Source organism: Lynx canadensis, chromosome B1 (genome assembly GCF_007474595.2).
Source record: "Lynx canadensis isolate LIC74 chromosome B1, mLynCan4.pri.v2, whole genome shotgun sequence".
In the NCBI taxonomy this organism is placed as follows: Eukaryota; Metazoa; Chordata; class Mammalia; order Carnivora; family Felidae; genus Lynx; species Lynx canadensis.
The window spans coordinates 165,517,905-165,544,008 of NC_044306.2; the positions used below are offsets into that span (position 1 = coordinate 165,517,905).

At 40.5% G+C, this 26,104-nt stretch overlaps 1 protein-coding gene across 1 annotated transcript in view; it reads left to right on the top strand.

The window, feature by feature from the left end:
* TEC (tec protein tyrosine kinase) overlaps positions 1-24,102 on the top strand; it is a 127,227-nt gene extending 103,125 nt beyond the window's left edge. Inside the window, exons 9-18 of the mRNA XM_030313905.1 lie at positions 2,613-2,667; positions 5,561-5,640; positions 6,826-6,959; positions 10,223-10,297; positions 11,048-11,219; positions 11,328-11,544; positions 18,292-18,356; positions 22,129-22,247; positions 22,334-22,491; positions 23,648-24,102. Of these exons, the coding sequence (XP_030169765.1) occupies positions 2,613-2,667; positions 5,561-5,640; positions 6,826-6,959; positions 10,223-10,297; positions 11,048-11,219; positions 11,328-11,544; positions 18,292-18,356; positions 22,129-22,247; positions 22,334-22,491; positions 23,648-23,731 (1,159 nt within the window). The 3' untranslated portion in view covers positions 23,732-24,102. The remainder of the gene's footprint in view (positions 1-2,612; positions 2,668-5,560; positions 5,641-6,825; positions 6,960-10,222; positions 10,298-11,047; positions 11,220-11,327; positions 11,545-18,291; positions 18,357-22,128; positions 22,248-22,333; positions 22,492-23,647) is intronic.
* The last annotated feature ends 2,002 nt before the right edge of the window (positions 24,103-26,104 follow it).

The window sequence follows — 26,104 nt, forward strand, 5'->3', positions numbered from 1 at the left end:
AGAGGGAGAGAGAGAAACCACAAGTGGGAGAGCAGCAGAGAGAGACGGAGAGAGAGAAGCCCGAGCAGGCTCCATGCTGACACGGGGCTCCATCTCACAAACCGTGAGATCTTGACCTGAGCTGAAATCGAGAGCTGGATGCTTAACCAGCTGAGCCAACCAGGCGCCTCCCTTTCACAGAGACATTTGTGTGACCGGCTAGGACAGATGTACGTGGGCCAGCATCTGCACCAGCACTTTTGCTCACCATGTGGGCTCCTTCACGTTTACCCGTGTGCAGAGTTCCTCTTGCCAGGATGAGTTCAGCAGAGCCATCAGTGGCCTTCCTGTCTCGCCTGGTGATAAGCATCATAGAAGAGAGAGAGAAGCTACAATGGGCCATTGGGAAATACCACTAATTGATTCATCAGTTTGTTCCTCACTCCTTCCTCCTTTCCTTCCTTCAACATATTCTTAAAGGTCTGAGTTTACATCCTAGGGAGGAGAAATGTCCTTTCTGGGGAATCCGCAAATGCCAGAAAAAGCACTGCTTAGGGCAGGATTCCAAAAAGCCTGCCTGCCCTTTGTACCATGGATTCCTTTTCTTTCTTATTTCCTTTTTCCCTTCCCAGGAGTTGAATGTACTAGATGAAGAAAGGACTCTTTCTTTCTCTGTTTCCTCCTGAGAGCCACAAGTTAGCCTTAACTGTTTTCTTGCATCTGAATGTGAGACTAACTCTCCATTGCTTACTCTTGCTGTGAAGATGTGGGTTTGAATCTTTGTTATTTACAAAGAAAATTTTTTATTCCAATCTTTCAGGTTCTGCTCGTTTATAATATATGCCATGAGAACTCCAGTTGCCTTTCCTTAATTAATTTTTGACTTTTTTGGCATTCTGATGAATGTTTCTTGTATCAGTGGAAAAGCTCAGGGACAGAATCCATTATGTCCTCCTCATTTATTGTATCTCTCTATCGCTTTACGGAAGTTGATTGATTACAACTGCAATTTCGTTAAACTTGGTCTCAGTTCATAAAATGGGGTCCACGGCAATGAGATCTTAATGCCCATAATTCTGGTTAATCACCCCAGGCTCCAAATAAAATAAGAGCCATCAGCTTGTACTGAGATTGTAGTTAGGCTGCTACGAGTGCATAAAAGCATCCAGACCAAAAAAAGGATCTTGTATTATATTTTGGTCTCTGTATTTTTCCCTTTATGTTCACTTATCTCAGGGTACTTCCTGCGTCAAAAGCAGGTGCTGGTTCTTTTATAATCAAGCTGAACCAGTGGTAGAAAATCCAGATGTCCAGAGGGGCCTGTCTGGTTTCATAACATTAGAAGCCTCAGGAAATAAGACTGTGGTGGAGGGTTCTCTGCTCACTGAAGGGCATCTAAAACAAACAGATCAAAACAAACAACAGAAGTTTAAAAACGAACGCCAAAGGAAATGGTCTGAGTTCATGTTCTTTGGCCTCTCTCATGGAGAGATTGGGCTGGGGGAAGCAGGGAGAGGAGAGAGTATCTCAGAGGATGAGGTGGGAGATGGCAGTTTACATCTTTCCTTGGGAAAGATTTCCCAGGGGTTAAGTAGGGGCACTGATCTGCAGGGGTTTGGGGTCGTTGCACACAGAGTGGTGACAACCTGGTGGGAGGGTTGGCATCGCTGCTTGGCAATAGCAGTATTCCTACGGCAGAGACTCAGGTGACTGCCAGGGTGTGGGGCTGTGCTACAACTAGTAAGTCTAGAAAACTCAGGAGGCCTATTCTTCTGTTTTGCTGTCTTTCTTTTGACACTTGGGGCCTTTGTGAAATTCAGTGGGAGAGCCTCCATTATGACTTGCAATGAAATCTACTGCCTATTGGTGGGATAGGGGCTTGGGGTAAGTTTTAATTTGAATTAAATACAGTAGTGAAAGTAGGATGATGTTTCCTGCATGTTTGAATCTGTGGAATAAAATTCATTCTTGTTATTATTACAGAAAAATTGGAAATGATTTTTATGTTAAATAACGAAGAATAGTTTAAATAAATTACGGCATAGCCATACCACGGTGCCTAGAACTATATTGCTTTGCAAAGATGTCTGTCCATACACTATTATATAAAAAGTTCTGGTTATGATATAGCAAGTATAGCTTGATCCCACTTTAATAACAAAATATGAATGTTGGCATATGTACATATCGTATGCCATATATGGCATATACATGGCATATACGTATGGCATATACATATACATGGCATATATATATGCCATGTATATATGGCATATACATATATATGTATATATATGGCATATACATATATACATATATATGTGGCATATATATGTATATATATATGGCATATACATATATATATATATGGCATATACATATACATATACATGGCACATGTACATATCGATGCCATATATGGCATCGTACATATAATAACATGGGTAGGGAAAGTCTGAAAGTATATATACCCAAATGTTATTAGTGATTGTCTATATCATTGAGATTATGAGTAATGTCTTGTTGTCACTTATTGTATTTATTATTGATGAGCAGTGTTACCTGGTTAAGCCTAGAGAGAATAATCCTAGAGAATTGTAAAAACCTGAAATGTACTTTTCTTTTCTGTTCAGATGGTATTGCAGAAATACAAATAGAAGCAAAGCAGAGCAACTCCTTAGAAGTGAAGTAAGTTTTTGTACTTGTTTTGTGAGTTCGGTTTCAGCGCAAATTAATTGTAACAAATCTCTGAGAAGTGATTTCACATATCTGTAAAGGCTAAAAAATACTGTGATGTAAGTGGTCCTTTTTAATCATTTAAAATTGAGTATTTGTGTACTGTTAGTTTCTTGGGGCCACCAAAACAAGGTACCACAGACTGAGCGGTTTAAACAACAGAAATGCATTGTTGCATGATTCTAGAGGTTAGATGGAAGTCTGGAATCCAGAGGCCAGCAGGGTTGGCTCCTTCTGAGGGCTGTGAGGGAGGGATCTGTTTCAGGCCTTCCACCTTTTTTTCCCTCTGTTCCATCCTTCATGCATATCCGTCTCTGTGTCCAAATTTCCCTTTCTTTTTTTTTTTTTTTTTAACATTTATTTATTTTTGACAGAGAGAGAGATTGAGTGGGAGAGAGGCAGAGAGAGAGGGAGACACAGAATTCGAAGCAGGCTCCAGGCTCTGAGCTGTCAGCACAGAGCCTGATGTGGGGCTCGAACTCATAAGCCATGAGATCATGACCTGAGCCAAAGTCAGACACGTAACCAACTAAGCCACCCAGGTGCCCCCCCAGATTTCCCTTTCATATAAGGACTCCATCATATTGTATTAGGGCCCAGTCTATTGATCTCATTTCAATTCAGTTCCCTCTGTAAATCTCTAAATATGGTTAGGACTCCAATGTATCTTTTTTGAGTAGGAGACTATTAAATCCATACCAATAGGTAACAACTAGTACATGGGTAACATTTTCTTTACTTCCTTTCTCACTAATTTATTATTTGCTACCTTGATTTTAGTACTTAAATGTGTTTTTCCTTTTTGCTTGAAGTTACTTGTTTTAAAATAATTTATATCAGTATTACATGATATCTATTATAAATGAAGTTTTTATTTATTTATTTTTATTTTTTCTAATGTTTATTTTTGAGAGAGAGAGAGGTGGGGGGAGGGCAGAGAGAGAGAGGGAGACACAGAATCTGAAGCAGCCTCCAGGCTCTGAGCTGTCAGCACAGAGCCCGATGCGGGGCTGGAACCCATGAACCACGAGATCATGACCTGAGCTGAAGTCGGATGCTTAACTGACTGAGCCACCCAGGCACCCCATAAATGAAGTTTGATTAAGTATTTAGTTGCCTTTAGAAATAAATAAGCCAAATAATAGTAAGTAATAAGTGTGCTAAAATTCTTACACTTTAAAAAGCAATAAAACAAAAGGGTAAAATGTAGTATAGAGGGAACTGCAGTAGACCAAGTAAGGAGACCTGAGTCTAGCTGTAACTTCTCTAGTCTGTTTTGCACATCTGTAAGATAAGAAGGTTGGATTAGAAGACGATCTGTACAACTCTCCACATTTATGATCTAGTTATTCTATTTTGTAATGGTTCTCCATTTTTTTAAAGTTTTATTCATTTTTGAAAGAAAGAGACAGCGTGTGTGCATGCGGGGGTAGGGGCAGAGAGAAAAGGAGAGAGAGAATCCCAAGCAGGCTCTGTGCTAATATCACAGAGCCTGCTGCGGGGTTCAGACTCACTAACCGTGAGATCATGACCTGAGTGGAGATGAAGAGTCAGAGACTTAACCAACTGAGCCACCCAGGAGCCGCAATAGTTCTCAATTCTTTTAAACCCATGCTTTCTCGCTTTATCTCCTGTTTATTCCCACCAGTAGGGCTTTTTTTTTGGACACTTGTTTCTGTAGTTTATATTAAAGAGCAATAGCCAGTGATTCTGCTTAATTCAAACGATATGTTACTGCACCTACCCCCCCAAGAGGATTCTTACACGCCTCCCTGGTGACCCTGCAATGAGAGGCAGCTGTAGGGGAGGGGGTAGCTAGAAAGCCTATGGCCCAAATTTTGGCTCTGCTATTCACGAGCTGCGTGATCTGGGGCAATTTATCCATCCTGTCTGTGCCCCATTTCCTCGCCTGTGAAGTATAGCAGGGTTAACAGGAGTACCTACCTCAAAGGACTGTTTTGAGAATTAAGCACAGCCACATATTAGAACATATTAAAACAGAGTCCGTTTTCTCAATAACTATATGGTAGTTATTATACTTTTTACTGGTCAGTGAACTATTATGATCATTGAGTGTCTTTCTTATGAGTGAGAATAAAATGTATTTTGTTTTTTGACTATTAAAGACACTCTCATCTTAAAGCTAGAGACTGGGGGATTATCGGCGGAGAGGTATTTGACATTCCTAGCTTCTGTTTCTTGCTGTTTCGCTGAAAACTTGAGAACTTATTTTTTAGTCATTCTGTATTGTTTTGCTTTTTGGTTTTCTCTGCCTGATTTACTTGTGCTTGCAGCTCTCCTTTTGTGAACAGTGATATTTAACATCAATTTCCCGGGGAATTAGGGATCTTAAAGAATGTTCTTATAAAGAGCACTGAGATACTTACAGGAAAAATGCTGTGTGGATAGAAGATGATATTGAGTCAGGATTCAAAGCTTCTAGCAAATATGAGAAGTGTATGCTATGAAACCCAATTATTAAGAAACACGTTTTTCAGTAACTGTTTCCCCACATGTCCAGCACTTCTAGGAATTGCAAAACCTTGTGTATCAGTTCTGAAAGGACACTTCGAGATATCTTGTGGAAATATCTCATGCTGTTGTGTGTGGTGATTTGTGATTGGGGGAATTGTGAGTGTACTTTCTTCAACTAATCTCATAGCCCAGTAATGTGAAGGGGAAAGTCATGTAGTTACACCCTGTTTTTTTAAGTTGTGCTTCTCCAAAGCAGATTTTCTAAGCAAAGGATAATAAACGTGAAATTACAAGATGGGTTTCTTGAATCTTCTCTATGGCATTGATACTTGCTATTAGATTGGAAACATTTTCTTAACTTGGATTTTAGGATAAAGAAGGTGGTTTTATGGTGAGAGATTCCAGTCAGCCAGGCATGTACACGGTCTCCCTTTATACAAAGTTCGGAGGGTAAGTAATCAATCGATCAAGCTCTCTCTCTCTCTTTAAGAATTTTTATATGAAGTTCCTGTGTAGTTTTTATGGTTCCTAATGTTCAAACATTATGCTGCATTTCAGCATGAAACAAGAAAATCTGCACTTGATTTCTAAAATCTATCCTATTTTTTGTGTTCATATTTCTTTATATCCATATTTCCTGTACTTGGTAATCTTCCTTATGGTTTTCCATATATATCCATTGAGAATGTCTATGGAAATGTTAGCAACATTCAAGAAATGAGTACCGTGCACTGCACTAAGCACTAAGGTGGCACAGCGAACAAAGTAGACACAGACCCTGCCTTCCTATAGCTTAGTGGGGGATTCAGACAAGCAACCAGGCAGTTGTGGTAGCATGTGAGTAAGTATTATGCTCGGAGAGCAATGTGTGTATGGGGGGGGGGGGGTTGTACATGGCCCAGACACATCCAAATTAGTCACCAGTGTTTTCTAGGGACATCTAGACAGACCTGGTGGGTAATGCAGGCAGAAGGTGGGGGGAAGGGAAAGAGTGTTTCTGACTTAGGAAACTGGACCCAGAATTGAGGGAGGATATGATGAGTTCCAGGAACTGACAAAAGAGTATTTTAGCCAGAATGGAAGGGGGCGGTGAAGGGAGGAAAGAGAACCCTAAGAGATAAAAGTAGAGGTCAGGTCACGCCAGTGTCAAGGAGCTTTATTTTAAGAGCAGAGGGAATTCTCTTGAAAGAATTTTTAGCAAGACATGACTCGAGAAGATCTGTGTTCTAGAAAGGTATCAAAAATAGAATTTATACATTTTTTAGAAGTGGGTTGGTTCACTTTTAGAAGTATAAGTCTTGTAGACATTTGCACATTTACATTAATAGCAGGGACAAAAAACAGTAGCCAGCTAAGAGGTATTTTAAGACTTTTACGTGTTGGTAAATGGAGTTGGTAAATTTTCTCTTTCACAATCTCATGCAAGGGCCAAGTACATTACCAGTGACCACTTTAAAAACTTCCACCTGTTAATGTGACAGGTGAAGCTAAGAAGAACGTGGGGAAAAAATAAAAGTTGTGCAGAGACTAGAAGGGGCCATATGTAGGGACCTGTGGTTTCTTGGTGGAAAACATCTTAAGAGTGATGTTACGTTATTTCAATTTGGTGCTAACACAATTTGATTTTTGTTTCAGAGAAGGCTCGTCGGGTTTCAGGCATTATCATATAAAGGAAACAACAACATCCCCAAAGAAGTATTATCTCGCAGAAAAACATGCATTTGGTTCAATTCCTGAGATTATTGAATATCATAAGCACAATGCAGCAGGTAAATGATCTGTTAAAACATTTTTCAAATATAGGGTAGGGATTACGGTGGTCAGACATTGTCAGGCGAACGTGATAACCACTCCACTACGGAGACCCCACGGCTACATGGTCAGACATTGTGATGAATTCTTCCTTGAACAGTTTCAGTTTGTAGTTAATTGTAGAGTGTGATTGATTTAAAATTATTGCAAGGGCGCCTGGGTGGCGCAGTCGGTTAAGCGTCCGACTTCAGCCAGGTCACGATCTCGCGGTCCGTGAGTTCGAGCCCCGCGTCAGGCTCTGGGCTGATGGCTCAGAGCCTGGAGCCTGTTTCCGATTCTGTGTCTCCCTCTCTCTCTGCCCCTCCCCCGTTCATGCTCTGTCTCTCTCTGTCCCAAAAATAAATAAACGTTGAAAAAAAAATAAAATAAAATTATTGCATATTAAGGATGTGATATATACAAAGAAAAATGGGAAATAATATTGTCTCGTAAAAGGCTGTCTTGGGGCGTCTGGGTGGCTCAGTCAGTTAAGTATCTGACTGTTGGTTCCGCTTAGTCATGATCTCACAGTTCATGGGATCGAGCCCCATGTTGGGCTCTGCACTGAAAGCCTGGAGCCTGCTTGGGATTCTCTCTCTCCTCTCTCTGCCCCTCCCCTGCTCTCCCACTCTCTCTCTCTCTTAGAATAAATAAACCTTAAGTTTTTTTTAAAAAAAGCTGATTTGACCTCAGCTCATGAGTTACTCTCATTGTATATGATGAATGTTCACATTTCTGTCGCTTATACCCTTGGTATTAACAAAGACTCCTTGCTTGACTAAGCATTAGTCAGGCTTCTAAACCATCTTTTAGACCCATTTATTTATGCACTTTCTTGTAAGATCCAGTTTTAGCAAGAACCCTGCTAAGTCAGTTTCACCGGAACTCCCACCCTTGATATCCACTCGCACTCAGTATCTGATCAGGTTCCTTATTTCCCACTGGGTGATGTTCGGTCACCCTGGCTTATATTCAGCAAGATCCTGTTGATTGGCGTATCCCAACCCCCTCCCTGCCTAGAGTTCCTCTTAGTAATTTTCCATCCACTGACTGCACCCCTGCTCCTTGGCTGTAAATTCCCGCTTGTCCATGCTATATTTGGAGTTGAACCCAGTCTCTGTCGAACTCTAAAATCATATTGCAGTGGTTCCTATGCCAATCACAATGGTCCTGAATAAAGTCTACCTTACCACCTTTAGAAGTGTCATTGGATAGTTTCTTTTTTTAACAGTATTAAACTAAAACCTAAGATATGTCTATGTCAGGGCTGTCACAGAAGCCGTCAGACAAGCCCAGGGTTTAGGGCTATGCTAGGGGCTTCTAAAGACTAGAGTAGTTGTGTCCTGAATGAGTTTTCCATCTTGCTGAATCTCTGCTATACTTACCACCGGAGTGGGAACAAACCAAACACCAGAACCAGAAACTACATTGATGCCCGTTTTCTCAGATAATGATAGGAACAGTTATTGAGAGATAATTTAAATAGCATAAAATTCGCCCATTTAAGTATACAGGTGAGTGGTCATTAGTGTGTTTAGAGCGGTGCCGACTATCACCGTAATCTAACAACATTTCATCATCCTCAGAAGAAATATTGTGCCCATCACCTGTCTCTCCCCCCAATTCTCCTGCCCCCCCTTTTACCAGTCCAGCCCTTGGCAACCACTAATCTACTTTCTGTCTCCACAGATTTGCCTATTCTGGACATTTCATATAAATGGAATCATACAATAGGTGGTCTGTTATGACTGGCTTCTTTGACTTAGCATAATGTGTTTGACATGTGTCCGTGTTGTAGCCTGTATAAGTGTCCCGTTCCTTTTTATTGACAAATCATAATCCACTGTGTTAATTTGGTTTATCCATTTTGTTGTCATTCATCAGGGGTGGACATCTGGCTTGTTTTCACATTTTGGCTTTTACGAATAATGCTGTGAACATTTGTATACAAGTTTTTGCACGGAAATAGGTTTCATTTCTCTTGGTTACTTACCTAGGAGTGAATTTGCTGGGTTATATGTTAAGTCTGTGTCTAACACGTGAGGAGCTATTTTCATTATGGATTTATCCCCCAAGAACTTTTTCTTATCTCTTATTCTGTTACTTTCTTTTTCAGGGATCACATTCCCTATTTCTTTCATCTCCTTGTATAACAACTGTTACCTCAATTCAGTCATTTAGCAAACATGTATTAAGTGTCTGTTACATGTCAGGCATTGTGCCTGGTTCTAGGGAGTCTGTGGTGGACTAGAGATAGTCATTGACCCTGTGTCTCTCCGAACTTACTGTCTGGTGGGGGAGACAGAGAAGTATGTAACACTTTAAAGTTACTATGAGATACGCTGTAACTGAAGAAATACAGAGGAAAATGGGTGCTTATAGGAGAGATACCTGTGCCATTTCTTCTTATTTAGTGCTGGTAGCAACTTACGTTAAAGGGTTTACCCCACCTCACTGACTTCCAGTAGTTTCTCTTCCAGTTGTTGATATTTTAGAGCCTCTATTTATGCTAAGGTTACTTGTATTGAGTTAGCAAGGTGAATCACTTTAATTTTTAATAGACTACCTTAAATCCCTTTCATAGTTCAGATCTCATTGGAAAACAACATGAAATAATAATCGATAGTAACTGTTAGAAACCTTTTAACATTTTCAAAAATGTTTGAGAAGCAAATATGCTAGCAGAGAGCTTGATAAACCCTGTAATATTTATTTATTTATTTATTTATTTATTTATTTAAATTTATTTATTTATTTCTGAGAGAAAGTAAGGCAGGGAGGGGCAGAGAGAGAGGAAGAGAGGTAGAATCCCAAGCAGGCTCCATACTGTCAGCACAGAGCCCGACCCGGTACTCGAACTCATGAACCGCAAGATCATGACCTGAGCCAAAATCAAGAGTTGGACACTTAACCAACTGAGCCACCCAGGTGCCCCAGAACACGGTAATATTTAAAAGGCAGTGTTTGTTGAGTGAATAAAAGGATTTCTATCTTTAAAAGTTTTTTTATGTTCTGTAAAAATATGAAATGGTCAACTCAAAGTATAGGATTATCTTCTTCCTGCCTGCCTTCCTCTGGTTTTATTTTTCGCTAGCATATAGCAGGGTACTGTATGTACCCACAGAGGATGAGCACTTAGTGGAAAATGAATGGACTTTGTACAGGAGTTTCTAAGGTTGGTGCTTTACCATGCGGAGTGATTAAGAATGAATTCAACTGCACTGCTCTCTCTGACCTCCAGGACTCGTCACAAGGCTGCGGTACCCAGTTAACGTGAGGGAGAAGAACGCACCGACCACTGCAGGATTCAGCTATGGTAACTCATTTCATAGTTGCACTGGCTAACTTTCCTTGAAAAAAATCCATCACCCCAAGACCAGTTTAGATGTTTAGGATTCCACATAGAACTGTTTTTATAGTTTTATAGTATGGGTTTTTAGATGATTGTACTCATAGCTATGGTAACCCTCGATTTTCTGTTTTCATCATTATTCATAATTCAGAAAACTTCCTGTTGGTGAAAAATGAGCACTGCCATGTTATTTCTAAAATAAACCAAATCCTTTCCTGGTTCTCACTAGCCTTGTTGGTTACTCACAGGAAGTTAAGGATGGGGGTAATAAAGAAGGCATCCACTTGAGGTCTTTGTTGCTTCCAGCAAAAGCCTTTTAAACAGAAGATTAAATTCTTTCCAACCAGATGTAATTGGGGGAAAAAAAACAAAAAACGAAACTGAGGGGGAAGAATGCTAAAGGAGGAAGCTTTTTTTTTTTTCCTAAGCACTTTTAAGCTCTATTATTATTAGCATATTGTTCATCATCTTCTTGCTTTCTGCAGTTCACGTTGCTTGTATTGTGACGGCTCGGAAGGCAGTCCATCATCCCCGAGGGGGGAAAGCCACCTTTTGTAGTTTAGATGCACATTGCAAGTCTGCTGTATGTTTTACTGGCAGTTGTACGAGCCTGTAACTTTGACATTGACCTTGGTTGTAGTTTCTTTGTTTCCTGCGGATTCATGCTGTATTCTCCTTATTAAATGTTATCACTTTTCTCCCTCTGTCTCACAGAAAAATGGGAGATCAACCCTTCAGAGCTGACCTTTATGAGGGAACTGGGGAGCGGACTGTTTGGAGTCGTGAGGCTTGGCAAGTGGAGAGCTCAATACAAAGTTGCAATCAAAGCTATTAGGGAAGGTGCCATGTGTGAGGAAGACTTTATAGAAGAAGCTAAAGTGATGATGTAAGTTACTCTGTTCTTTCCCATTGCTCTTTTAGCCTGGCTCCAGCTAATAGCCCTGCTGGTTTCTTTTCCTATAGTAACCATATGTATGCATGACTTCCCTCCCAGGAAGCTCACACACCCGAAGCTGGTACAGCTTTATGGCGTATGCACCCAGCAGAAACCAATTTACATTGTTACGGAGTTCATGGAAAGGGGCTGTCTTCTGAATTTCCTCCGGCAGAGACAAGGTCATTTTAGTAGAGATATGCTGCTGAGCATGTGTCAAGATGTGTGTGAAGGGATGGAGTACCTGGAGAGAAACAGCTTCATCCACAGAGATCTGGTAATCAGAAACCACCTGTGTTCCCATTCGGTGGCCCAGTTCCTTTGTGACACTGGGGCAGCACATGAGCAATGATGTATTAATACCCACTTTCTGTTCTCAACAGTGTCCCATCATTATCTTTAAACTTGGTCAGTTTGACTTGCCTCATAATTTTAACAGAAAGATCTTTACTAAATCTAATACATCTAATACATAATTACATAGACAATTGTATAAATAATATGTAATTACATAGGTAATTATTTCTAAGCAACTTACCATGTATTAAGTACTTGAGCCCCGTTAAGAATCTCAGGTGACAGCTAGTCTTTCTGATCGTCATTGATACGTAAGAAAATTAGCTTGAGAGACAGGAAATGACTTGCATAAGGTGATAACGTGGGGAAGTTAAGGGCTGACTGTCACTAAATCCCCAGCTCTTTCCCACCGCATACGCTGTAAGCTAGAACAGAAGCTACAACAGAAACCCTTGGCTTATCTTCCCTATTTCTCAAATCACTGGGAAAAGATGGAAGCCCATGTTAACTCCTCAAAATACTAGAAAAAGGAATCTATTACTGGTTCTAAATTATTGTGATGGAGTTACTTCTTAATTTCTCCTCTCTCTCTCCCTACCTCCTCCATTTTTTCTTTCGTTTTTTCTTGTCTGCCTATTCTTCTCAAATGTATCTATTTTCAGCTTGTTGATGGACCTATCAGTTCCTGTTAAACCTTAAAGGTGATCTTTCATCAAAAAGAATGTGATTTTCCACCTGGGATTTTTTTCCATATTTTAGTTGTTGTTGTTGTTTTTAAGTAGTGCTGGCTTCATGCCCAGCACAGAGCCCAATGTGGGGTTTGAACTCAATACCCTGAGATCAGGACTTGAACTGAGATCAGGAGTTGGAAACTTAACCAACTGAGCCAGTCAAGGGCCCCTTCACATTTTAGTTTTAACTTTTTTGTCATAAAGCATGGATGCATTTCTTCCAGAGTAACAGTAAAGCGTTTACAAAAATTTAACAATCACCTTAAACAGGCATTGCTTTAATAGGTATTTAACACATGTTGACTCATTTAATCATTATAACAACTCTAAGAAGTAGGTACTATTACTATTCTCACTTTACAGATGAGGAAACTGAGGCGCAAATAGGATAAAATAACTTACCAATGATCAAGGAAACTGTGGAGTTGGGATTTGAACCCGGGGAGTTTGGCTCTGGAGTCCATACTGTGGCCACTGTGCAATGCCATCTGTAGTCTTAGGTTATAATAAAGAGCTGAAGATTTGTATATGGAAGACTTAGATTCTGTTTCTACATCTGTAAATTGTGGGTGGGTTAGAATACTGGTTTGCTCACAAGACTGCTTCCACCCCCACCCCCAGCTTTACTGAAGTATAATTGACAAAATTGTATAAATTTAAAGTATAGAGCATAATGACTTGATATGTGTACACATTGTGAAATGATTATCACAGTCAAGTTAATTATATCCATATCTCACATGTGGTTAAGAATGCTTAATATTTATTCTTTTAGTAAATTGCGATTAAATAATACAGTGTTATTAATTATCGTTATCGTGCTATACATGAGATCCTCAGAACATAATGAGTTTCACATTTTTTCTTAAGATTCCTTATATAAATAATGTCATACAGTATTTGTCTTTCTGTCTGGCTCATTTCACTTCGGATAATGCCCTCTATGTTCATCTCTGTTGCCACAATAACAAGATCTTTTTTTATGGCATATTCCTCTGTGTGTGTGTGTGTGTGTGTGTATGTGTGTGCATACACCCCACATCAACTTTATTCACTCGCCATTGATGAACAGTTAGATTGTTTCATATCTTAGCTATTGTAATGCTCCTGTGCACATGGGGGTACAGACATCTCTTTGAAGTACTGATTTCATTTCCTTTTGTATATATTTAGAAATGGAATTCCTGGATCATATGGTAGTTCTACTTATAATTTTTTGAGTAGACTCCAATACTGTTTTCCATAATGGCTGTACCAATTTACATTCCCACGAATCATATACAGGGGTTCCACTTTCTCCTCTGTTTCCTCCTTGCCAACTTTTGTTATCTCTCGTGTTTTTGATACTAACCATTCTGATAGATGTGGAATGATATCTTACTGTGCTTTTGATTTGCATTTCCCTGATGATTGATGATGTTGAGCCCCCTTTCATATACCTGTTGGCCATTTGTATGGGTTTTTTTTTTTTTTTTTGAAAAAAATGTGTATTCAGGTTCTTTGCCCCTTTAAAAAATTGGATTATTTCCTTTTATTTGGTACTGAGTTGTATGATTTCTTTATATATTTTATATAAACCTCTATTGGTTATATGGTTTTGCAAATACTTTCTCCCAGTCTGTAGTTTTCCTTTTTATTTTGTTGACTATTTCCCTTGCTATGCAAAGGTTTTTATTTTTTTTTTAATTTTTTTTCTTCAACGTTTTCATGTATTTTTTTTTGGGACAGAGAGAGACAGAGCGTGAACGGGGGAGGGGCAGAGAGAGAGGGAGACACAGAATCGGAAGCAGGCTCCAGGCTCTGAGCCATCAGCCCAGAGCCTGACGCGGGGCTCGAACTCACGGACCGCGAGATCGTGACCTGGCTGAAGTTGGACGCTTAACCGACTGTGCCACCCAGGTGCCCCGCTGTGCAAAGGTTTTTAGTTTGATGTAGCCTAGTTATTTATTTCTGCTTTTGTTGCTTGTGCTTTTGGTGCCATATCCAAACATTCATTGCCAAGATCATGTCGAGGGGCTTTCTCCTGTTTTCTTCTAGACCTGGATTCAGGACTTACATTTAAGTCTTTAATCTATTTCAGGTCAGTTTTTGTGTATGGTGTAAGATAGAGGTCCAATTTCATTATTTTGCATATAGATACCCAATTTTGCCAGCACCATTTATTAAAGAGACTGTGTTTTCCCCACTGTGTGTTCTTGGCCCCTTTGCCAAAGATTAGTTGACCATATATGTATGGATTTATTTCTGGACTCTATATCCTTTTCCGTTGGTCTATATATTTGTTTTTGTGCTAGTATCATACTGTTTTGATTACTATAGCTTTGTAATATAGCTTTAAATCAGAACATGTGGTGCCTCTAGTTTTGTTCTTCTTTCTCAAGGGTGTTTTGGCTACTTTATGTCTTTTGTAGTTACATATGAATTTTAGGATTGTTTTTCTATTTCTGTGAATTGTACCAACGGAATTTTGAAAGGGATTACATCAAATGTAGATTGCTTTGGGTGGTATGGACTTTTAAACAATATTAATTCTTGCAACCCATGGACGGGGGTAGCATTCCATTTGTTTGTTTTTTTTTTTTTTTTCATCAAAAGTTTATGAGTTTTTGGATTTTTGCCTTTTTGGTTAAATTTATTTATTTATTCCTAACTATGTTATTGTATTTGGTGTTATTATAAATGCATTTGTTTTCTTAATTTCTTTCAGATGTTTCATTGTTAGTGTATAGAAATGCAACTGATTTTTGTGTATTGATTTTGTATGATACAACTTTATTGAAATTATTAGTGCTAATATGTTTTTGTTTTTTTTAGAATTTTCTACATATAAGATCATGTCAACTGCAAACAAAGACAATTTTAATTTTGCTTTCCAATTTGAATGCCTTTTCTTTTTCTTGCTTAATTACCCTGGCTAGGTCTTTTAGTACTATGTTGAATAGATGTGGTGAGTGGACATCATTGTCTGTTCCTGATCTTAGAGGAAAAGCTTTTAGCTTTTCGTTGTTGAGTATGATATTAGCTGTGGGTTGGTCATATATGACCTTTATTATGTTGAGGTATATTCCTTTTATACTAACTTGTTGAGAGTTTTTATCATAAAACTCTTTATGATAAATGGATATTAACTTTTGACAAATGCTTTTTCTGCATCTGTTGAGATAGTCATATGATTTTTATCCTTCATTCTGATAATGTGATATATACATATACATATCCCACATTTATTTATTTATTTTTTTTCAACGTTTATTTTATTTTTGGGACAGAGAGAGACAGAGCATGAACAGGCGAGGGGCAGAGAGAGAGGGAGACACAGAATCGGAAACAGGCTCCAGGCTCTGAGCCATCAGCCCAGAGCCTGACGCGGGGCTCGAACTCACGGACCGCGAGATCGTGACCTGGCTGAAGTCGGACGCTTAACCGACTGCGCCACCCAGGCGCCCCTATCCCACATTTATTGATTTGCATATGTTGAACCATCCCTGCATCCTGGGGATGAATCCCTTTTGATCATGGCGTATGATCCTTTTAATGTATTGTTGAGTTCTGTTTGCTAATATTTTGTTGATGATCTTTTAAATATCTGTGTTCATCAGGGATATTGACCTATAATTTTCTCTTCTTATAGTGTCCTTGTCTGGCTCTGGTGTCAGGGAAATGCTTACGTCATAAAATGAGTTTGGAAGTATTCTCTCCTCTTCAATATTTTGGAAGAGTTTGAGAAGGATATGTGTTAGTTTTTCTTCACACGTTTCGTAAAATTCAGGGCGCCTGGGTGGCTCACTCGGCTGAGCGTCTGACTTCAGCTCAGGTCATGATCTCGCGGTCTGTGAGTTCGAGCCCTGCGTCGGGCTCTGTGCTGACAGCTCAGAGACTGGAGCCTGCTTTGGATTCTGTGTCTCCCTCTCTCTCTCTGCCCCTCTCCCGCTCATGCTCTGTCTCTCTCTGTCTCTCAAAAAGAAATAAACATTAAAAAAAAATGTTTTGTAAAATTCACCAGTGAAGCCTTCTGGTCCTGGGCTTTTCTTTTACAAGACTGTTTTCAAGATTACAACATATGATTGGGGCAAAGGACTCCGTAAAATAGAAGATGTGATATGTATATATAAATATAGATATAGATATTATATATATCTATATATATAAAACATTCCTTGTTCGGGGTGCCTGGGTGGCTCAGTCAGTTAAGCGTCCGACTTCAGCTCAGGTCACGATCTTGCAATCTCGCGGTCTGTGAGTTCGAGCTCCGCGTCGGGCTCTGGGCTGATGGCTCAGAGCCTGGAGCCTGCTTCCCATCCTGTGTCTCCCTCTCTCTCTGCTCCTCCCCCGTTCATGCTCTGTCTCTCTCTCTCTGTCTCAAAAATAAATAAACGTTAAAAAAAAATTAAAAAAAAAAACATTCCTTGTTCTTATTATGCTTAGCAATGATAAAGAACTTCTCTTTGTCATATTGAAAGTTATGAATTAAGCACCTTCCTCTTTTTTTGTACTTTCAAAACTGATGAAAATTGAATGCCTGCAGGAGTATGCCAGACTACATCTGTCCACACAGGCCATATCTTGGTGAAAGCAATTTTGATAATTTTGTGCTTATGATATTGACATCACTGTGGTAGTTTTGTGTCACCCCTGAAGGGAAGATTCTGATGCTCCTGTCTTTTGAGCAAAGAATGCTGTTGACCATGAAGTGAAGGCATTAGAAGGCATCTCCGTAGGAAAAGGGGGAAATCTGGGGAACTTTAGAAGAGACTCTTAAAATGCATTCAGCAGGAATAATTTCATATAAGTGGCTGCCACATACAGAGAATAAAATGCTAGAAGTATCAGGAATAAAAATGCACCTGGGCGCACCTGGGTGGCTCAATCAGTTAAGCATTGGACTTCGGCTCAGGTCATGATTTCATGGTTTGCTCACCATCAGGTGAGCTCAAGCCCCACATAGGTGAGCTTGAGCCCCGCGTCTCTCTCTCTCCCTCTCTCTGTCTCTGCTCTCATGGGATTCTGTCTCTCTCCCTCTCTCTCTGCCCCTCGCTCACTTGTCCCCTTTCTCTCAAAAAAGAAAATGCATCTTAGCCCACAGGTTATGGCATTAAAAATATTGTTACCATGTTTTCCTTCGGAGAAGTACTATCTTTTTACAAAACTGTTTTCTTGAAATTTAAAGAATGGGCAAGAGAATACAAATTAAATAATCCAGAATTGTTTTTGACCCATTTCATGTATCATACTACAATATACTGGAAACATTATGAATGACAAGGCAAACTATGTTGCACATGGCTGGGTTTTTTTTTTTTTTTGACTGAGAACGGACAACCAGTCATTGAGCAAAACTATTGGGTAAAAGGTTAATTACCTATCAGTTACCTTTGTTGTTTGTCATTAAACTCACCTAGTGAGAACCTAGATTAAGGACTTGGAGAGATGTCATTATCAGGGCACCTGGGTGGCTCAGTCGGTTAGGTGTCTGACTCTTAGTTTCGGCTCAGGTCATGATCTCACAGTTCATGAGATGGAGCCCCGCCTAGGGTGCTGACAGTGCAGAGCCTGCTTGGGTTTCTCGCTCTCTGTCCCTCCCCCATTCATGTGCATGTGCACGCTTGAGCTCTCTCAATGTCTCTCTCTCTCTCTCAAAATAAATAAACTTAAAAAAAGAGAGATGTTATCAGTAAGAAAATCTCACAGTTTAATAAAAATAGGAATGGGAGGGGGGGAAGTAGGTTGATCTGATTAGTCCTCATTTGGGTCTGACAATTGGTGATGTCATGTAATAATACCCTATTGCACATACGACCTGCTGACCTGTCTTTCTCCCCATTTTTTCAAATATATGTTGCAGACAATTCCACGGGGATAAAAACAATTTATAAAGAGACATTTCCACCTTCTGTAAATGTTGACTGGGCTATATTAAGTTTAATATAAACAGAATTTATATTTTTTTACTTTGTAGAACTTTGTAACTATTATACCATTGAAATGTTATTTTCCAGGCTGCCAGAAATTGTCTAGTAAATGAGGCGGGAGTTGTGAAAGTATCTGATTTTGGAATGGCCAGGTAAGGCTGAGTCTATGTGAACGTTTTCTATCAGTTTTGGATTAGATTAATATGAGACTGTGACCTTTGAAGGTACAGAGAGCCTGGCTTTTTCTTTGCAGTTTGACTGTGTCAGCTTCTTTCTCTGAGGCCTATTTAAGAGCTGTTTTTAAACCACATCTTTTGTTCTATTAGCAAAATATCTGTAGTACTCATCATTTTCATAGGCAGACTAATTGTTTTTTCTGCTTTTTAGTGTGTTTTGATATAAGGAAATAAAATAAATTAGATTATCTGTATTTTGAAAAATTTCTTTGCTGAATGTATCCATTTTACTGCTACGGGCTTTTCCTCAGGTCAACAAATTGTCGAGAAATTATGACTTCATGCTTTATTATGTGGCTTCAGGTGATAGTAACATTAGCTTGTAGAATTAATAAGCATGGGAATAATCTGCACTGATGAAGGAGAAAGGAAATCTTGTTCACTGTTTTGTGATAAATGAATTCATTAAAAAAGTGTACATTGCAATGTTAATAATTCTCTCCACTAGGTGGTGGTATAGCATGTTAAATATGTTACTTTCATTTTTTCCTTGGTTTGGGTTAGATTTCTAGAATCTTTTGTTTTCACAGAAAATGTATTTAGGGGTAAAGTTCTTAGAATACCCAAATCTGTTGTGTTTTTATTCTCATAATTTTTGTAATTTTATTTTTTTCAACGTTTTTTTATTTATTTTTGGGACAGAGAGAGACAGAGCATGAACGGGGGAGGGGCAGAGAGAGAGGGAGACACAGAATCGGAAACAGGCTCCAGGCTCCGAGCCATCAGCCCAGAGCCCGACGCGGGGCTCGAACTCCCGGACCGCGAGATCGTGACCTGGCTGAAGTCGGACGCTTAACCGACTGCGCCACCCAGGCGCCCCCATAATTTTTGTAATTTTAATGGTGTGTTAGAAAAGACCTTGAAAACATACTGTTTGTCCTTTTCCTCCTCTCTGTCCATTCACTCATCCGTACATCCATCCGTAAAGAAATTAGGTGCCTACTGTGTACCAGGGTGTTAGGCTGAACCAGAGCAGAGAATAAGGCATATGGGTCCTTGCCCGCATGCGGCTTATATTCAGGAGGAGAGAGACACATAGACCTGAGACAATCATGAAGAAGGGAAAACACAGTGGTGTGACAGAGCAGGAATCAGCACACCATGGCCTCTGGCCCAGATGTGACCCAACACCTCTTTATTCAGCTTGTGAGCCAACAGTGGTTTTCCAAATTTTAAATGATTGGCAAAACTTAAAAGAAGTTTGTGACACGTGAAAATTATCTGAAATTCAAATGTCAGTGTGTGTAAATACTTATGTGTTGTCTGTGGCTGCTTTCACACTACAAAGGCAGAGTTGGATAGTGGTGGCAGAGGCTGTATCACCTGAAAAATCTGAAATATTTATCAGGTGACCCATTACAGAAGAAGTTTGCTCATCCCTAAGATAGAGGTCACTTGGGGCTAGTGGGGGGAGTGATGGTGTGGGGTGGGGTCATAGTAGCTGTGGTGCTTTGGAAGACAGACCTCTTTGTGTTTTTTTCTTTTTGTTTTTTGTTTGTGTTCTTCTCACATTTGTATTTCCATTCTGGTTAACATACAGCACAATATTGGTTTCAGGAACAGAATTCAGTGATTCATCATTTACATACAATACCCAGCGCTCATCACAAGTACCCTCCTTAATCCCCATCACGTATCTAGCCCATCTCCCACCCACCTCCCTCTATCAACCCTGTTTGTTCTCTGTCATTAAGAGTGTCTTATGGTTTGTTTCCCTGTCTCCACCTCCCCGATATGTTCATCTGTTTTGTTTCTTAAGCCATATGAGTGAGATCATATGGTATTTGTCTTTTTCTGACCGACTTACTTTGCTTAGCATAATATACTCCAGCTCCATCCACATCATTGCAAATGGCAAGATTTCATTCTTTTTGATGCCCGAGTAATGTTCCATTGTATATATGTACCACGTCTTCTTTATCCATTTATCAGTCAATGGACGCTTGGGCTGTCTCCATAGTTGGGCTATTGTTGATAGTTTTGCTATGCTGGGGTGCACGGCCCCTTTGAATCTGTATTTTTGTATCCTTTAGGTAAATACCTAGTAGTGCGACTGCTGGATCATAGGGTAGTTCTATTTTCAGTTTTTTGAGGAACCTCCACCCTGTTTCCCAGAGCAGCTACACCAGTTTGCATTGCCACCAACAGTGCAAGAGGGTTGCCCTTTCTCTGCATCCTCGCCAACACCTATTGTTTCTTGTGTTGTTGTTTCTTGTGTTGTTAATTTCAGCCATTCTGATGTGAGGTGTGAGGTGGTATCTCAGTGTGGTTTTGATTTGCATTTCCCTGATGATGAGTGACGTTGAGCATCTTTTCATGTGTCTGTTAGCCATCTGGATGTCTTCTTTGGAAAATGCCTACTCATGTTGCAAGACCTCTTTGAGACCAGGATATTTGAACTGAGACCAAAAAGGCAGAAATAGCCAATTAGGTGGAAATCTGAGGATGAAATATTCCAGGTGGAAGAAACAGCAAATGTAAAAGCTTGAAATCTGGGACAAGCTTGGCCTGCTGAAGGAATCAAAAGAGGGCCAGGGTGGTTAGCCCAGGGTCAGCACAAGGAGCAGGTATGAAGCCGCAGAAGGAACAGGTCATACAGGCCATGTTTAGTTCCTAATGAGAACAGGACTGCTGCCTGCCAGGGCAGTACTTACCCCTGCTCTTTATATGCTTTTTATGAAGATTTTCTCTGAGGGGCAGTCCTTCAGTTTCACATGTTTGATTTTCACAGGTTTGGCTTTCAGAAAATGTGTGCTTTCGCATCAGCCCCTCTAAAATCTTCATTAAACACTGAATTCAGACTCCCCTGATTGACAATTTGATCCAGCCCATGGTGGCATTGTTACCATCTTTGTCCATGCAGCAAAGGAATTTTGTGCAATTATGTGAATGTTTTCTCATGGAGCTTTTAGAAATTAACTTGATATGTTCATGTGATACATAAATGCATTCCTTGTGTAAATACATACAGAACACATAACAGAAAGGGCTGAAGTCCCCATATTCACCGCCCCGATCAAAGGTCCTCCCCCCAGGTAGCCAGAGTTACCAGTTTGTGTGTGTCTATCCAGAAGAACATAAGTAAGCTTGCATAGCAAAAATTACATAGTATTGTTTTGAGTGTGTAATTGTGTGTGTGGGGGGGGGACAGATGTCATGGCATATAAATATATACTCCACCATTTACATATGTCATTTTGCAATTTGCTGTTTTCATTTGCTGGAGGTTTAAATTGCACTCTGTGGAATTGTGGGGGCTAAAAGCACACGCGTCTCCAAATGCTCTGCACCACTTCCTTTAGAGCAGCTCTGCTTTAGATGTTTTACATGTGGGCCCTTCGGGTTAAATTTTGTTTAAAGAACAAAGTTGCTAACCCCCCAAAAAAGTTTGCTAACTCTTTTATTGTGTTCTGCCTCTATTATAAAAAACAAACACAACACAGAAACACAAAAGGGCAGGTACTAATGTTACAACGTGCCCATCTCAAGCACATAAATGAAGCTCAGAGGAAGATGGAAATCACCAGGCGTGGCCACTGAGGCAAACATTTAGCTTCAACCGGATGCTTGTTGGACTTCAGTCAACTGTGTTTTTGATTCTAAGAGGAAAGAAAAAAAAAATTGAAGAGCATGTACAAAATGTAGATCATAGCTCAGAGGCGTAAACCTATGGCGTGTCTTACTTTAGGTATGTTTTGGATGATCAGTACACAAGTTCTTCTGGTGCAAAATTTCCAGTGAAGTGGTGTCCACCGGAGGTGTTTAATTACAGCCGCTTTAGCAGCAAATCAGACGTCTGGTCATTTGGTAAGAACATGGTCTGTTTTTCCTCGGCTCTGCTCTGAAGAGGAAGTGGGCGCATCCGTGGGTGATCCTTCTCTTTCTTTTTCCAGGTGTTTTAATGTGGGAAATATTCACCGAAGGCAGAATGCCGTTTGAGAAAAACACCAACTATGAAGTGGTAACCATGGTTACTCGTGGCCACCGACTCTATAGGCCGAAGTTGGCATCCAAATACGTGTACGAGATGATGCTGAGGTGTTGGCAGGAGGTAACGATTTTTTGTGTGCTTTCTTCCTGAATCCTGAAAACATGTAGGGATCTGGGCTTGGTAGATTAGTAACGTATAGTCTTCACAGCCTAGTGAGTCAGTGCACGTTTTGTATGATTCCAAACTCTAGGTGGAAAGCCAGCCCTCTCAAATCGGGTCTGAGTAACGGGAAGAAGAATGTGAAGACATGGAAGATGAAAATAAGATAATAAATGCAGGCTGCCACCCCACTCCCAAGTAGAAATCCTGTCCCCGTTGCCTGAGTTAGGGACTCAGGGAATAATCCTGGAGAAGTAGCTCTTCTTTCCGCGGACTTCTTGTACTGTTGAACTATTACTCTTTCACGAGAGAGGGTTTCTTTCTCCAAACCTCGACTTCCCCAGATCTCTTTACTCATAGTCTTTGGAAGTGTTCCTTCCCCATGTGTTAAAATGTCACCTCATAAAAGAGATTAGGCACTAAAATGACTTTTGAAAGATAATATTAACTCACATATATTGTATGCTAGGCACGGTACCAAGTGTTTTAGGTTTAGTTCTCAAAATAACCTTTTGAGGTACAGAGACTTTTACTGTGACCACTTTCTGGATGAGAAGACCAGGGCCCACGAAGTTGACACTTGTCCAAGGCCACTTTGCTACAGAGAGGCAGAGCCTATGCTCGTGGCCACTTACTATGATGCCTCCAAAGAGCACTGATTGGCATGGGAGTGGCCTGGGCAGGAAGGGCTCCTGGGGGTGGGAGAGGACAGCATGAGCAAAGGTTAGGTGGTGGTAATGAGTGTGGTGTGTGTACCTGAGGATAGAGATTGGTCTGATAGAGTAGAAAGCCCATGTGAGAGTTTTTGTGGGAAATGAAACTGGGTAGCAAGAGGGTGGGGGAGGGGAAGGGTATAGAGGGCACTGCGAATTAGCAGGACTTGATTTTGCAGGCAATAAAGCGCTCTCTTAGCTTCTTGTTGGAAACACAAAAGCAGTGTAGGAGAAAGGTTTGTCTAGCAATAGTATGTGTAGAATAGAGAAGTCCCATTTGGAGATGCCTGCATGTTCTAGTACCAGACGATCAGTATCTTGCAGTTATGTGAGTTTGAGCAGTGAGAAATTAGTTTTGGAATGGATTCTGGAACCCACAGCTTCTCTTTGATTTTTAATTGTAGAAACCGGAGGGAAGGCCTTCCTTTGAAGATTTGCTGCGCACGATAGATGAACTAGTCGAATGTGAAGAAACTTTTGGAAGATAAGTGATGGTGTGATCTGTGACTTCCAGATTCCAAAGCATGAGGAAGAAATGGCACTTTGTGGCTAACTTTTAATTTATTTAGCACTCGGATGTGTAGATTGTTTTACTTATAAAGTGGAAACACCTAAAGCATTTGCTTCTAGACCAGCCTGAGCTCTGGCACTGAACCTTTCAGATTATGGAAATGCTGCCTTAGAGATGGCGATGGAAGGCACTCACTTTTATCCATTCCACAGGTATTTGAGTGCCTACCACGTGCTAGGTACCATGCCCAGACCCCAAGGTTTGCCCTTTTTAGGGGTGTACATGGGGCCATGTTAGCTGGTGCCAGTGAAGGTCAGGATATCTGGGAAGAGATAGGGAAATAGAGCCTTGTTCCAGCAACCCTTCTCTTTCCTTTGACGTCTATGGAAATCTGGGCCTGAGGCATTGTCTGGAATGTGGGTTCTGGAAGAATCAGGAACCCATCTTGGATAAGTACCCTTCTTTTGTTTTGAAAACCTGTTTTCAAGACTGCGATTAGTATTACATTAAAAATATTTGTATGCTGTATATATTGTAAATATATAATATATAAAGATATATATTTATAAGAAACATGAGTTGTCTTTTAATTAGCACGTTCAATTCTGTAACACATGAGCTTTCCTTTTTTTTTTTTAATTTTTTTTTTTTTTTACGTTTTTATTTATTTTTGAGACAGAGAGAGACAGAGCATGAACGGGGAAGGGGCAGAGAGAGAGGGAGACACAGAATCGGAAGCAGGCTCCAGGTTCTGAGCCATCAGCCCAGAGCCCGACACGGGGCTCGAACTCACGGACCGTGAGATCGTGACCTGAGCCGAAGTCGACTGCTTAACCGACTGAGCCACCCAGGCGCCCCATGAGCTTTCCTTTTTAGGACTAGGGACTGTGCCTTGCAGCTGTCAATTTCTTTTCCCCCAGGGATCAAATATTCCTTATCGAAGAGAAAAAAGTCTGGACCCTTCTGCCATTAATATTCCCTCTCCATTTAGGCAGACATGTTTGGGGGTACCTGTCTAATTTAAGCCCCTAACCAGGCCCATGTTTGGGCTGATTGACCCTGCCCATGGTATCTATCACTAAAAGGGGTTAGGTAAAAGTTGAACTAGGGGTAATCAATCACTTTTTATGGCTTAAGAATCTGCCCCAGGACATAGATGCTGTAAGTGGAGGTGCTGGGCTCTGGGGGAGAATGATGAGAATGTGATGTTCACAACAAAGCCTGCCCCCACCGCAAGCAAGACCCAGGAGCAAGTTCAGCTTCTGGCGGAGAAACCAGGAAAAATGGAGAGAATGGTGTATTGAGCCATCTCCCAGATGGTTTTCAGGAGACCTGGTTGGACTTGGATTCCTGGATCAGTGAGATTGTCCCAGTGAGACAGTTATCTCAGTGAGATAGCCTCATGGTAGACCCTGTGATCAAGTTTGAGTGGGTTTTTGACTGTTAACAATCTCTGACTAAGACACCAGCTGAGGTGGAAACTTCATTTTCGCTCATGAGCCCAGGGAAGAGAAACAGTTTCTTATCAGTAGCAGAGGCCATGTATTGCCCCATACATTTTTCTTGGTTTTACGGGGGTAGAAAGCTGAGAAACACCCAACACACAGGGCCTTTCTTTAAGGAGTTCTGATCACTCTGGGGACTGCCATGGCATCCCCTGTGCCACAGGTGTTGTGTGAACACAGAACTGTTGCTGACTGTCTTGAGTAGTGCCTCCCTAAGACCCTGGGGGGCCATCTCTTTCCCTTTAGGTCTGTCCGTCCACTGAGAGCTGTCCTTCCGTACCCTCCTTATAATGGAAAAAAAATGATCTTACGTCTTGTCACTGTCTGTTTGCCACCTTCCTCCTCATCTTCCTGTTTACCTGTACCCCCATCACAAATACATACGTACCTTTTAACTGAATTGTAGCTCATTCAAGGAGTTGACCATATTCGTTATACTCGGGTTTGAGTATGGTTTTTCTGTCTTTCTCCTTCCTTTCTCCTTCACCTTGACCCCTCCCACCCCTCCCTGTCCCTTCCCACACTTCCCTGTTCACCTGGAGGAGCTATATTCAAAGTGCTGGATGGTGTTGAAGAAAGTGAGGACAGAGTATAGTCCTTGTGCTAATCGTTACGTATACTGTTGATGTGGAAAACAAGATGGGAAACACCTGACAACATTTGGGAACCTTTTCTTCAACAATCTTCAAAATTTTCACCGGAACTTAAAAGAAGTTTTTGTATAAAAGCATAAGTAAAGCAAAAAGTGAAGTAAAAATAGAAGAATCCACCCAGAATGCTTAACGAGATCTTAATCTATAAAGCAGGAAATAGGAAAGGCAATGTGAATATGCTGTGTCTTCATT